The 12,933-nt window shown below is 48.3% G+C and overlaps 1 protein-coding gene across 3 annotated transcripts in view; it reads left to right on the top strand.

The window, feature by feature from the left end:
* The window catches only part of AFAP1L2 (actin filament associated protein 1 like 2), a 64,949-nt gene extending 56,903 nt beyond the window's left edge, over window positions 1-8,046 (top strand). For all 3 annotated transcript variants that reach the window (XM_030951555.1, XM_030951554.1, XM_030951556.1), the window contains 10 exons: window positions 570-674; window positions 1,216-1,427; window positions 3,029-3,174; window positions 4,055-4,166; window positions 4,803-5,039; window positions 5,128-5,293; window positions 5,509-5,676; window positions 5,948-6,129; window positions 6,769-6,897; window positions 7,243-8,046. In XM_030951555.1, the coding sequence (XP_030807415.1) occupies window positions 570-674; window positions 1,216-1,427; window positions 3,029-3,174; window positions 4,055-4,166; window positions 4,803-5,039; window positions 5,128-5,293; window positions 5,509-5,676; window positions 5,948-6,129; window positions 6,769-6,897; window positions 7,243-7,269 (1,484 nt within the window). In that variant the 3' untranslated portion in view covers window positions 7,270-8,046. The remainder of the gene's footprint in view (window positions 1-569; window positions 675-1,215; window positions 1,428-3,028; window positions 3,175-4,054; window positions 4,167-4,802; window positions 5,040-5,127; window positions 5,294-5,508; window positions 5,677-5,947; window positions 6,130-6,768; window positions 6,898-7,242) is intronic.
* Window positions 8,047-12,933: the final 4,887 nt, after the last annotated feature.

Raw genomic sequence — 12,933 nt, 5'->3', positions numbered from 1 at the left:
ACCCTTCTGTGGCTCCTGCCACTGCTACCTCAAACAGACCTGATAAAAGCTGTGTGTGCATTCATTGCCTGGGAATTTGATATTCTTACCAGGATTACCTGTAAGCTTATTCACACACTGACTGATGTGCTCAGTAGGAGAATGTTGACGAGGGTCTTTGGACATAAACTTTTCCCCCTCCCACCTTGTGTCCTTGTTTTTAGAGAGGATGAGACTTGAATACAGTAAATGTTAATGGGTAATGGTTCTTAATTAAATTGTTTGTGGTGTAGGAAAGTGAAGGGAGGTTGGTAAATGCCCAGCAAGAGCTGTGCAAGCACCTCCCAGTGCTCCTGCAGTGACTGGCCTTTGGTCAGAGCCACCCCACATGTAAAGCAACACAGATTAGCATCTTCCACAGATCCCTAACTGATCTTACTGGTGCCATCTCGATCCTGAACTCCCTGGGCTTTGGACTTTTCCAGCCTGTCCAAGTCACAGGTTTGCTCTCTGCAAAGGGGTATGTGTGGGGTGGGGCAGCAGGCTGGGAGCTGGGAAAGCCACACATGTGTCTTTTTCATTTCTGGTAGTTAAGAAGAAGGGCACAACTGGCCTGAAACTGAGCAACCTGATGAACCTTGGGAGGAAGAAGTCCAGCTCCCTGGATAGCCCAGAGAGATCCCTGGAGACTTCAAGTGAGTGGGCAGCATGAGTCCCTCTGCAGGGATTTGCCACAGGGCTGGATCTCAGTGTGCAGGGCAGGATGAGCACCAGGCACCATCTTCCCCAAACGTGCCTGTGCCAGGTGGTCCTGCCAGTAAATCCATACAGATTGTGGTGCCTGTGGCTCTCAAGGTGACCCTAGAGGAAGGGTGGGTAACCAGACATGCACACACAGGGAATTTGTGCTGCCCAGGGTGTGGGAGCCTGCAGGGAGAGTTGTGAGGGTCAGTTTGTGTTTACCACCTGGGACGAACTTTGTCCAACCAGCTGCAGCCAACTTGCTGCTCCAAAGCTATCCTGAATTTCAAGGGTCTCATTTTCAAGATTTTTACCCTTTTCACCCTGTTCTGTGTGGATAGGACAGCTTGTCTTTGTGCTTTTGCCTTTATTGGTGCCTGTGACTTTGTGTTGTGTGGTGTTCTCATAACTTACCCCTTAGACATCCCCAGGCTGTCACACAAATTAATCTGGATTAAATGGAAAATGTGTCTAATGAGCTGTGATTGCTTGCAGGTTACCTGAATGTGCTGGTGAACAGCCAGTGGAAGTCACGGTGGTGTCAGATAAAAGATGGGCACCTCCATTTCTACCAGGACAGGAACAGAAGCAAGCTGGCTCAGCAGCCCCTGAGTTTGGCAGGCTGTGAGATCATCCCAGAGCCGAGCCCTGACCATCTCTACTCCTTCCGCATCCTGCACAACGGGGAGGAACGGGTTGTTTTGGAGGTAGGGTGTCTATCTCTGAGAAAGCTCCAGAGGAACATCAGTCCAACAAAACAGAACCTGAAGAGCAGGGCTTTGGTTGATCTGCCTGTGGTCACCTAGAATTGTGTCCCACCTCACTGGTAATCCAGGCTGTGTGTGATGCTGGCACCTCAGTCTTCATCTTAGGCACTCATCTTAGGGGGGCACATGGGGTCCTCTGGAGATTCCCATCTCTTCCCCCACTGCAGGATAACCTTGGATAATTAAGTTCTCTGGAGTGCATTGCAGATGGTTAATGTTAGATGAGAACAATGCCACTTTAAGGATTTAAGGCTGTGGTTAGGAGGAACAGAGAACTTCATGTTTTGACAGCAGAGCCCCAAAGCCATGGGGCACACATCCCAAGTAAGCCTATCACAGATCTGCCCCTGAAAGTGCAAGTGAATTCATCTCCATCTGTTACTTTCCTTTGCCTGCATCCAGGACTGTTTATCTCTAATCTTACTTCTCTCTGACGACAGCATGGTTATAGTAGGAGGTGGACAATGTGAGCAATTTCCTGTATTTTTCCAGTGGGTGGAATATTTATAGCTAAACAACTGACTTTGAGGGCATACCATGAAACTGGAAGATGTTTTTGTTTAGTTTCTGATTCAGGGTCTGTCTGTATCTAAAAAATTTTGCCCAATTACAGATGTGAAGAAGAGGTGCTGGGAAAATTTAGATTTTGTGAATGGAAGAATCTGTATTTTGTTGGGATGTCAGACTCAATGTCAGACTCAATCTATGTGGACTGGCTGGCTGGCAGGCTTCCCAGGGACTGAAGTCTCTGCTAAATAAAACAGACTGAAAGCTTAAAATATACTTTCCAGTTTGGAAAGTGTATATATAAATTCACTTGCCCTGAATTTTACTTTGTGGTTACTGCTCTGACTCCTCAAATCAGTGCAAAAAGTGGCTGCATCAGCCAACTTCTTCTTGCTTTAGGCGCAGTCCCCTGCACTGGGAAGTGCATGTGGCTGTGTGCTAGAGCTGACTTCATGGCACAGAATTTAACTCTTCCTGTTGCAAAATGTCAGACTGCTCACTGCAGCTGGGAATTGGGTCCTGACCATGTTAAAGCAATGGACTCTGATGCACTAAACTCTTCCCTTCTCCTCTGCAAAGAACCGTGCAAGGGTTTGTGCTCTGCGACCTCGCAGGCTCGGGTCTCCTTGCCTCTGTTTTGGCAATCCCATTGCTGCACTCTGCTGGTGCAAAATAAAACCCGCAGGCTTTCCTCACCCCAAGCTGCTCCCTGCCAGCATCTCCAGCCCCAGAGACTTCTCTTACTCTTATAGACAGCTGAGTTGATCCCCTCTGAAAGGAAAATGCAGGCTGACTAGAAATTTTAGGAAGGAGCAGAGAAAAGAGCTGCATTTATGTAACTGCCAAATTTTTGAATCAGTCCATGCATGGAGCTGTACTTTTAAGGCAGCCTTTAAGAGCCTACTTTTAAGTTTTATTATGAATACCCAGGGGATTGCCAGCATGCTTCCCTACCCAACCTAAGCCAGCATCAGCCCTGTGAGTGCAGAGAAACCACTGCTGCAGCCTGTCCTGTCTGTCTGATCACCCTGCAGGCAAAGTCCTCAGAGGAGATGGGCCACTGGCTGGGCCTCCTCTTGTCGGAGTCAGGCTCGAAAACAGACCCAGAGGAATTCACCTACGATTACGTGGATGCTGACAGGGTTTCCTGCATTGTGAGCGCTGCCAAGAATTCCTTCTTGTATGTCACTGGTAATGGGCTGGGGCTGGTAGAGGGAAAGCAAGCCAGAGTAGGGGGCTCTCCGCTTGTGGGAGGGTGGCTGCCGTGGAAATAGGTGGTGAATTCACAGCTGCAGCTCAGTCACTTTATTTTGGGACAGGAGAGCACTTCCTGAGCTGCAGCTTGTGTGGGGCACCTGCCTGAGTGACTGTTGCAAAAGCAGGTTGGGCTCTCAGCCACCCAGTCCATCACTGGGGCAGGGTGACTGTGCTGTGTGACGGTGTTCACAGGGGTCTTAGGATGAGGGAAGAGACAAGAATGTTGACTCCATGTTTCAGAAGGCTTGATTTATTATTTTATTATATATATTATATTAAAACTATACTAAAAGAATAGAAAAAAGGATTTCATCAGAAGGTTAGCTAAGAATAGAAAAAGAATGAATAACAAAGGCTTGTGACTGACCAAGACAGTCTGGACAGCTGGACTGTGATTGGCCATTAATTAGAAACAACCACATGAGTCCAATCACAGATCCACCTGTTGCATTCCACAGCAGCAGATAACCATTGTTTACATTTTGTTCCTGAGGCCTCTCAGCTTCTCAGGAGAAAAAGGCCTAAGGAAAGGATTTTTCATAAAATGTGTCTGTGACAGTGCTGCTGTGGCTGAGGGCTGGGTGAGGAAGGAGAGAGCCCAGGGCAAGTACAGCCCCACTCTGGTGGGTGCTGCTTAGGGGGCAGCAGCAGCAGCAGTGACCCCACTGCTCTGTATGGCTCTGCCTTCTCTCCTGCATCTGGCTGCCCAGACCTCAGCACTGGTGTTCTCAGGTGTCTCAGAATGCAGCACTGCAGAGCCATGGAGCAAATCCAGTCCCCCTGATGGGATGTCCTGTTCACAGGCTAATGCAGAGGAAATACTCTGAGCCCAATGCCTACATTGACAACCTGCCCAAGGGCAGGGTACAGCAGGACGAGCTCTACGACGACGTGGATCTGCCAGACCTGCCTGTGGTAAGAGAGCTGCAGGGAGCTCTGGGGGCACCACGGCAAACAGCTGGGCATGGGGAGTCTCCAGCAGTGAAAGGGGGGATTCCCAGCCCCTGGGGAGATCCTGGCCTTTGCAATGGAGCAGAACCAAGTGTGGAGAGGAGTTGCTAAGGAATGGGAGAGAGGTTTCCAGAAAGGGGCTGTAGGGATCCTCAGGCAGCTGGGATAAAATTCCTCATTTTTCATCAGCAAACAGTATGGATTATTTGGTGATAGTGGGCTTTTTGGATACTAGCCTTTTAAAAATTCCTTTTTATGTCTGTAAGAGCAAACCTTGTGTGAAAGGACAAGAACAATGGGTCATGCTGGGAATGGGACTGTCACCTCAGGAAAGGCAAAGAATGGGGCATGGGTTGCTGGATGTACAACAATGTGATATCCTTGCATGGGGCTGCTGCTGCCATCAGAGAGACCTATTGAAGGAAAACAGGAGGGACCTTTCCTTCAGTACTTCAAAAAGGCCTCTGTGGAATGACTCAGAGACTGGCATTTTAGCTCCTCTAAGATTTTTGGAAAATACTCCAGATTGCCTGAGATAGTGCTGCTCTGCAGCGAGATGTTTCTTGTACTTCTAGTTGCAGCAGATGGTCTCTTTTGCAGGAAGAAGTACCCAAGAGTGAGAGCAAACTGGAGGGGGATCAAGACAGAGTGTATCTGGATCTCACCCCAGTGAAGTCCTTACTGCACTGTGCTGGCAAGATGTCATGTCAGTCTTCCCCTCTCGGGTCACCATCTCTGGAAAGGGCTGCCAAGGCTGCCCCAGAGAGCACAGCTGAGACAGCCCCCATGGCTAAGGAAGCTGAGCCCTGTGCTAAGGCAGCAGAGACCTCGGAGCAGGTACTGTCCAAACCATGATACCAGGCCAGGCTTAATCACTGAGCCACTTCCCTACACCTCATCATCCCACTTCACTTCTCCTTCCCAGAAACACCCAGAGAAGCCAGAGCCCGAGGAGGCTGTGCCACGGGTGCCTGCTGTCAAAATGCAGAGCCAGCAGCAGAGCAGTGTGGTCCCCGAGGTGCCAGTGGGGCCAGTTCCAGCAGGCAGTCCCCAGCTGGTGCCTGCACACCGGCCCAAGATGCCACTGCCAGGTGGGTGTGCTGCTCAGGTGGCCCAAGGGTGTTTAAAGAGAGGTGGTGCCCTGTGATTCAACTTGCCTCTGCTCTCCAGCAGTCTCTGTGCTGACTCTAGTGGCTGATGATTTTTCAGACCTTCCCCTGTTTTCTTTCCAAGCACTTGGAAAGGTTTTCTCCCTCCTGCTTTTTTTCCCCCCTGACTGAGCTTGTTGTTGGTGGGCTGTTTCCAGCAGGAGCAGTGGAAACCAAGCTGGGCAAGAACAGGACAGAGGCAGAGGTGAGACGGTTCACGGAGGAGAAGGAGAGGCTGGAGAAGGAGAAGGATGAGATCCGAGCTCAGCTCACCCAGCTGCGCAAGGAGAGGCGGGAGTTGAAGGAAATGCTTGGTGGCAGCACAGGTAGGGCAGGGCAAGGTGGGATGTGTGGAATTGAGACAAGGTGGGGCTGTGGAGGAGGAGGGGGCAATGATCCTGGCCCTTCTGGGACTAGAAGAGATGGGGGGAACCTGGTGCTTTGAGCCAAACCACATAACCCAGATTGCACTACAGCAAGAGCCACAGTCCCTCTTGGGATAAAACCCAAGGAAAAGGTACAGGCCATACCCTGATCCCTGCTCCCCTCAGGAGCTCCTCAGGTTCCCAGCAGGCACCAAGATTCCTCTTCCTACAGACAAGAGCCTGGAGCAGAGGCTGAAGGAGATAGATGAAGAATGCAAAAGGAAGGAAAGCCAGAGGGTGGACCTGGAGCTGAGCCTGGTGGAGGTGAAGGAGAACCTGAAGAAGGCAGAGTCTGGCCCGGTGACACTGGGCACGGCAGTGGACACCACACACCTGGAGAACACAGCCCCACGGGTATGTGGGGCACCCCTGGGATGCACAGCAGCTTTCTGGCAGCTAGGCAGGCACACAGTCTCAGCCTGATTTAAAATTTATAATAGCATCATTATTACGAGTAATATGCAATCTTGTATGAATGAATGAATATACAATCTTGTATGAATGTATAGCTAATATGTCTGTATTGACTATTATATATAATATACATTATCTAATAATAATCTAATGAGGTAACAGCAGTAATGGGGAAGTGAAAGGTGGATGGGGCTTAGGAGAGTGGTTGTATTTTCCTGCAGGGCCTTGAGCAACACCCTCCAGAGCCATGCAGGTCTGGACTCAGCTCCTTCTGCACATGGCTGAGCTAAGGGATGGTTTTTGCAGGAGATTCAGGCATCTCAATTCCTTCTTGGGAACTTGTTTCCCATGAAATGGAGATCTCCAGCACCTGCACCCTGCTTTGTATCTCTAGTTCTAGAGTCCTCAAAACCCAAACACATCACAAACTCCCCTGGTGTATTTTTGAAATTGGCATGTCACTGAAAAAATGCACCTCTGTGCAAATGGGATGACACTGTGACTAGAAGATAATGGGAAAGGGCAGCAATCTCTCTCAGTAGTCTGTAGTCATAACCATTTCTCTGATTTTTATTGTAGGTTCAGGCCAAAAGTGCCAGTCCAGCAAACAGCACAGAGAACTCACCGGTCAACTCAGCCACGGCTTTAAAAAACCGGCCCTTATCTGTTATGGTCACGGGGAAGGGAACAGTCCTACAGAAAGCTAAGGTGAGGTACAGCTGGAAAATCCATCTGGGACAGCCTCTGCCTTTTCCTTCTGGCAGTGGAGCAAACTGCTGTGGTGGGATGGGGTTGTGGGGGGGTCCCATGTCTGGGAAACACCCCTGACCAACACAATACAGACATGTCAGCCTGATTTTCCTCCAGTCTTTTCACCTGTGTTTGCCTTGCCTACAATTTAAATGAATAAATACATGCATTGTTTATAACTTAAAATATCCCTGACCCACCCTGCAGCCAAAACCACTTGGGGACCAGACAGTCGTGTTGATCCCATGCACGTTATGGTTGCCTGCTTTGCATTTTGACTAATTTGCCTTTCTTCCTTGGCAGGAATGGGAGAAAAAGGGAGCTAGTTAGAAGCACGTTGCTCAGAGATGGACTAAAGACTCAAATTGCCCACGCTTGGCCCAGGGGATTCAACCATCTGTCCGTGGAGGTTGGGTGTTCAGCACCACCACACACCAAGTGCCTCCTCCACGTGGCGCCCGCGGCTCCGAGGCAGCGCTGGAGTCACAGCTGCTGATCAGAGTTATCCCACATGAACCTGCTCTCTCCAGACAAATCCCAACCATGTAGCTAAAACAATAACAGCCAGTGGCAATCCTTCCATCAAAGTCCTAACCCAGCTGATGTAAACAAGAATGTTACTGTACATAGGGGGCGTTTTGTGTATTTCTACTCTGAAGGTTTATCAATGAGTTATTAAGGTTTCTATATTAGTGACTGTAGTGGATTCAGAAGGAACCTCTGCTGTTCCTCAGCCTGGTGAGTTTGTACCTGTCCTGATAAAGTTGTCAACCTGTCTTGCTGCCAGTCATCACTCAGCTGCATTTCATCCAGCCTTCAATCAAGGGCTATCCCCACGTGTAAGCAATTCTTCAAATATAAATGAGAAGCACACAGCAGCCTGTCCAGGGCATTTTTTAATCAGTGTCTTGATGCATGCCAGCATCTCCTACCAGCTGCAGGTTTGCTAGAATATTGAGCTGCTCACCTTCTCATGCTGTAAGCTGTGTTACAGACTGGCAGCACCAAGAGCTCTGAGCAAAGAAGATCTGCCAGGCAGATTCAGTTAGCTTTCTTGAAGATCTTACTTCACCTGAGGAGGCTGTTCTGGAAAAAATGAAAAAAAAAGTTAAAAAAAAAAAAAAAAAAGAAAAGTAATATTTGAGGGCTTGCTCAGCTGTTTCATGGGAAAGCTGGATCCTTCAGGGATCCCCTTTCCCAAGAGAGGGGAGGTAAAGCAGTCCCCATGCTGCTGCCCCAGCTGTGGTGGTGTCTGATCCTCAGAGAGCTGCAGCTGCAGCCATCCCTCTGTCCCTGTGTCCCTCCCCACTGCAGTAAGGCTGCACTGCCAGGGCTCTGCTGGACCTCTTGGTGCTGTCACCCTCATTTCCTGCTCATTGATACAGCCTTTGGGCCCTGGCAGTATGGCCCACAAAGCCCACCCCTCTCTACCCTAGCCAAGCTTTCTAATGAAAGAGGTTGGAGATTTGGAACAGCTAAACTTGGAGACATTGAAATTGGAAGGGTGGCAGTGGGTTGGCAGAAATCTATGCACTCCTCCCCTCCCTGTAACCTGCTGACAGTGTGATGGCCTGGAGACTCCTCATCCTGTCTCCTCTGATAGCCCTTCAGAGCCCAGGCTCAGAAACTGAGTTGATGGATGGGGCTGGAGCTGTTTTAACCCAAAAAAAGTTAAAGCAGCACCAGTTCCCAGGTTGGATTATCCATGGGGCCCTGTGGCTACACCAAAGCCAAGGTAAAGGCAGACAGGAAAAATGCTGTACCTTCCTCACCCTGGAAAATATTTGACAGGCCTGAGACCAGCTCTAAAGGGCTGTTCTGTCTTCACACAAAGGCCAAACAGCCAGTGTGGGAGCACAGGGCTGTGAGACCCAGAGCTGGTGCTGCCACTGGGGTGAGTGAGGATGCCCTGACAGGTTCTGGGCTTGCTTGCCCCCACCACAGAGCCAGGGTGCAACAAAACCCTTGGTCAGGGTATCCTGGAAGCAAGAAAGGTGACTGTGCTCCCATTTTTTTTACTCTTTAGTTCCCACTGTGGTGCAGAGGGAGGAGTTGCTAATGCCAGGCCTTAGGAGCCTCAGCTGGCAGGTTGGGCCCTGTGCAAGGTTTTGCACATAGGAAAAAATCATGCAAATAAACTGCTGATTCTGGTTCAGGACCCTGGGGATTTCCTTCTCCAGAGCACCAGAAGGCCACAGACTCCATGAAGGTTTTGTTTTGGCCCATGAAGAGCTGGCAAGAGCCCCTCTCTGAACCCTGAATATCCGTGTAGCACCATGCCCTCTGTGTACATACACCCTGCTGCCATCCTCCAGGAGTTGTCCAGACATTTCACTGAGACAGCCATGGGCAGGAGCAGCTCTGCTTTCCACCTCACAGCCCAGTCAGCCTCAGTGCTCCTGCTGGGATGCCTCCATGAGGGAATGGTAAACACGGGCAAGTCCTGAAGGACACACTTTCCCCAAACAAGAAATGTTAAACAATGTCTCTGTGTCCCCATTGTTTTCCTAACTCAAGGCATTTCCTTTGTTGTAACTGTGACCTATAAAGTGGCTCTTTAGAGGGTTTTATAATAAAATGTTGAGTATATTATGGTACCAGTGGTTTTCTCAGCAATGGGGCTTGTCCCTGCTCTGTTTTCCAATAGATTTCAAGTACATCAAATCCCCAATCCCATTAGTTACAACAAATCCTTAGCTATGCAGTGAACTGTACACTACAACTGCAGTGAATGATAGCTTAAATAGTAGTGATTGCACCATCAAGAAAAACAATTTTCAGAGATCTAACCCACTGAAAAACAGCAGTAACCCCAATTTACAATGAAGACACATAACAGATTCCTGCCCAGACAAATTACATGAAGACACATAACAGATTCCTGCCTGTATCTCTGTATCTCTGTAGCTGTCCTCTTGCCCAGAACCAGCAGGGAAAACCTTCCACTCCCTTCCTCTGGCCACTAGATAGCAACTGTGTGCAGCTTACTGCCTGCTGCAGTCTGAGGGAAAACCAGGATGGGCTTTAGCTGGGAAGGAAAGAAAAAAGTTATTAAAGAAAACAGTGGAGGCCTTTACAGAACAGACACCAAAGCAGGCACATCTGTGAAATATCTCTTTGTGGCTTCACTCCCACAGCCAGCTTGGGGAGGCACTGAACTACAGCACAAATGCCTGGCCAGGTCCCACTCCCTGGCCTCTCTGAGCTGACCCCTTGACACAAACCTGCCAGTGAGCTCCTTGGTGGCCTGTCAGCCTCTGAGCCCAGGAATCCACAAATAACTCCATTTGGGGGGCTGGTTTTGTGCACTGAATGGACAGCAGCAGCAGCTGCTTTTGTCCTTGCCCAGCATGGCTGCCCCATTGCCTGTAGCTGCTTTAGAACACCCCTGTATCAGCTCCAGCTGATAAAATTGCTGCTTTGTTAATCATCCCAGTGCAATCCTCACCTGTGCACACTGCAGCCAGCCCTCCATGGGGCCTGAAGTGTCCCCAGCAGAATTCCATATTTTTCTGGAGGGAAATTTCCAGCTACAAACCATTTTCCTTAGCAAGTTTCTCATTTAAGTACCTCCACATTTCTTGCTCTGGATACACAGAACCCCACAATAGCCCCTGGGTGTTCCTGACTAGCACACCAAGGTTGCTAGTGGGCATGTTGATTCCCCAGTAAGAGAGAAGTGACAGATTTTAAAGAAAAAAAAAAATTACCTCGTATCAGTGGAGAAGTTGGCCTGAATGTTTATGTAAGATGTCTCAGGTATGAATCAAATTAATTTACTCCTACTGCAGAGTGAGATTGCAGGGGGGTTGAAGGTGAAGAAGCCAGCTGGCTTTACAGGGAGCATCAGCAGAGCTCTTGCAGGCTGGCCTTGGCTTTTGGGCTTTTGCAGGGAGAATGGCACAGTGGGATCAACCCCCAGCTTCCCTGCTGCAGCCTTTACAGGACAGCTGCCATCCAACATTTACTCACAACAAACAGGCATGGGTTTGCTTGCTGAGGGACTGTAAGACTAAAGAGGGTGAAAATCGTGGCACTTACTTAAATCCCATTTTTAAAGGAGATTCAGGCTCTCTCCTGGAGTCAGCAGTGGCCCAGGACCAGCAAAGTTCACCCAGCAATCCTCCAGAGTGAGAGTAATTCAGAGCTCCATTAGCAGCAGCAGCAGCCCAGACACTCATGACAAGCTGGCACAGACAGCATCCTCTGAGCTCCTGTGATGCCAGACAGGATTAGTGCTGGCTTTGCAGGGACCCACCTCCCCAGTGCCTGTGCCAGCCTCAAATATTGACCCAGCCTTAAGGGAATGAGCTCCCATCAGGTGCAGGCTCATTAAATGCTTCTGATTGAATCATGGCAAGTCTGAGAGTGAATTTAATAAGGGAACATGTTAGAGACCCAAGCCACTTACCTACTTACTCTTTTGTAATTAAAATTTACAAGAGAAAGGGCCTACAGATTAGCCAGGAACTTAAGTCACATTTTTTAACAGAAAAAGGAAACAGCTCCAAAAACTGCTCAGCAGTGTCCTGCTGTCCTGTGGGATCAGCAGATCTCTCCAAGACCATCCCCTACATCCTAATTATCAGGCTGGCTTTTCCCATCTCCTCCCAATGCCCCATGACCTTCTTACCTTGCAAAGTGCTTTGTTTCATACAAAAGGAGAGCTGGTGGTGCTGCTGCTGCCAGAGAATGTCTGAGCATCTCTCCAAGGCTTCAGGAATCATCTGCTTTCAGGAGGAATGTCAGGAGGAAGGTCTCATGTAGATCCCTGACATGTGGGGATCCCTGGGGCACTAAGACCTCATCCAGGTGTACTCAGAGCCCAAAAACTGGGTTTAGAAACCAGCTTTCCTGAGCTACTCCATGAGGTTCCAACCTCTCACATCATCTCTACTTGACAAACGGATGCACAGAGATAGATAAATCCTGCCCAGCATTAAAATGTTGTCTCCAGCATGAGATTTTGCACTCTGTGCTTCCTGAATCACACAGAGATGTCTGGGTACCTGTGGTGCCTAAAGCCAGCAGGATGGTAAAAAATGCAGGGTTTCCCCAGCTCAGGACCCAGGCAAACCTGCCTTGTTCCTTGTGCAGCCCACAGGTATACTTAATAAAGTATAATTAAATAATTAAATTTTATGTATATATTTATATACATATATAATAAAATATAAACACATAATATTATTAATATTATACATTGATATATCAATTGTATTATGTACATTATATATTAATTATATATTCATATAGTTCATATAGTGATTATATTAATTGTATATATAATTATATATATTATATATAATATATATAATATTATATAATGTTATATTAATTATATATATTATTAAGGAATATATTATTATATTTATGTATAAATAATATAGATTTAATGGCATTTTATATATATATATATATATATATATACCCACAATAATATAATTAAAGAACTCCCAAACAGATTACACCACACCACATCATTAGCCACAAGCTAAAGTGCTCAGCAGCAGCACTGCACACAGTGTCCTGCAAACAGCTCAAGGAACAGCACTTGCAGTAGGCCAGGAGGGCATGAACCAGCTGCAGAGCTGTGTCCCAGGGTCCCAGGCAATGAGAGTTCACTGCTGTCTGAGGACAGGCTGATCCTGCAGAGGACAAAGGCCTGTGAGGAGTGAGCTAATGATGCTGTTAGGGAAACCATGGCAGAGAAACCCCCAGGGAGCTGCAAGGGCAGCAGGGTGAGAAGAGAGGTGCCTCAGACCGCTCACACACACAGGATGCACTCTGCTTTTGAGAGCAGTCTGTCTGGAATCCAGCCAGCTGCACAGGCACTTGTGCACCACACCATGAACCAGGGCTTTGGTGTGGGCCTGGCCAAGCCCATTCTCCCCACATGAAGAGAAGACTGACAGCTTAACAGCAGAGGCAATGCTGAGCTACAGCCATGCCCAAGAAACATTAATAGATTCGTTTTCCTTTGTATCCTAAATG

Source organism: Camarhynchus parvulus, chromosome 6 (genome assembly GCF_901933205.1).
Source record: "Camarhynchus parvulus chromosome 6, STF_HiC, whole genome shotgun sequence".
NCBI lineage: Eukaryota > Metazoa > Chordata > Aves > Passeriformes > Thraupidae > Camarhynchus > Camarhynchus parvulus.
Note: the sequence above shows the minus strand (reverse complement) of the source record. Positions and strands in the feature narration are given on the sequence as shown.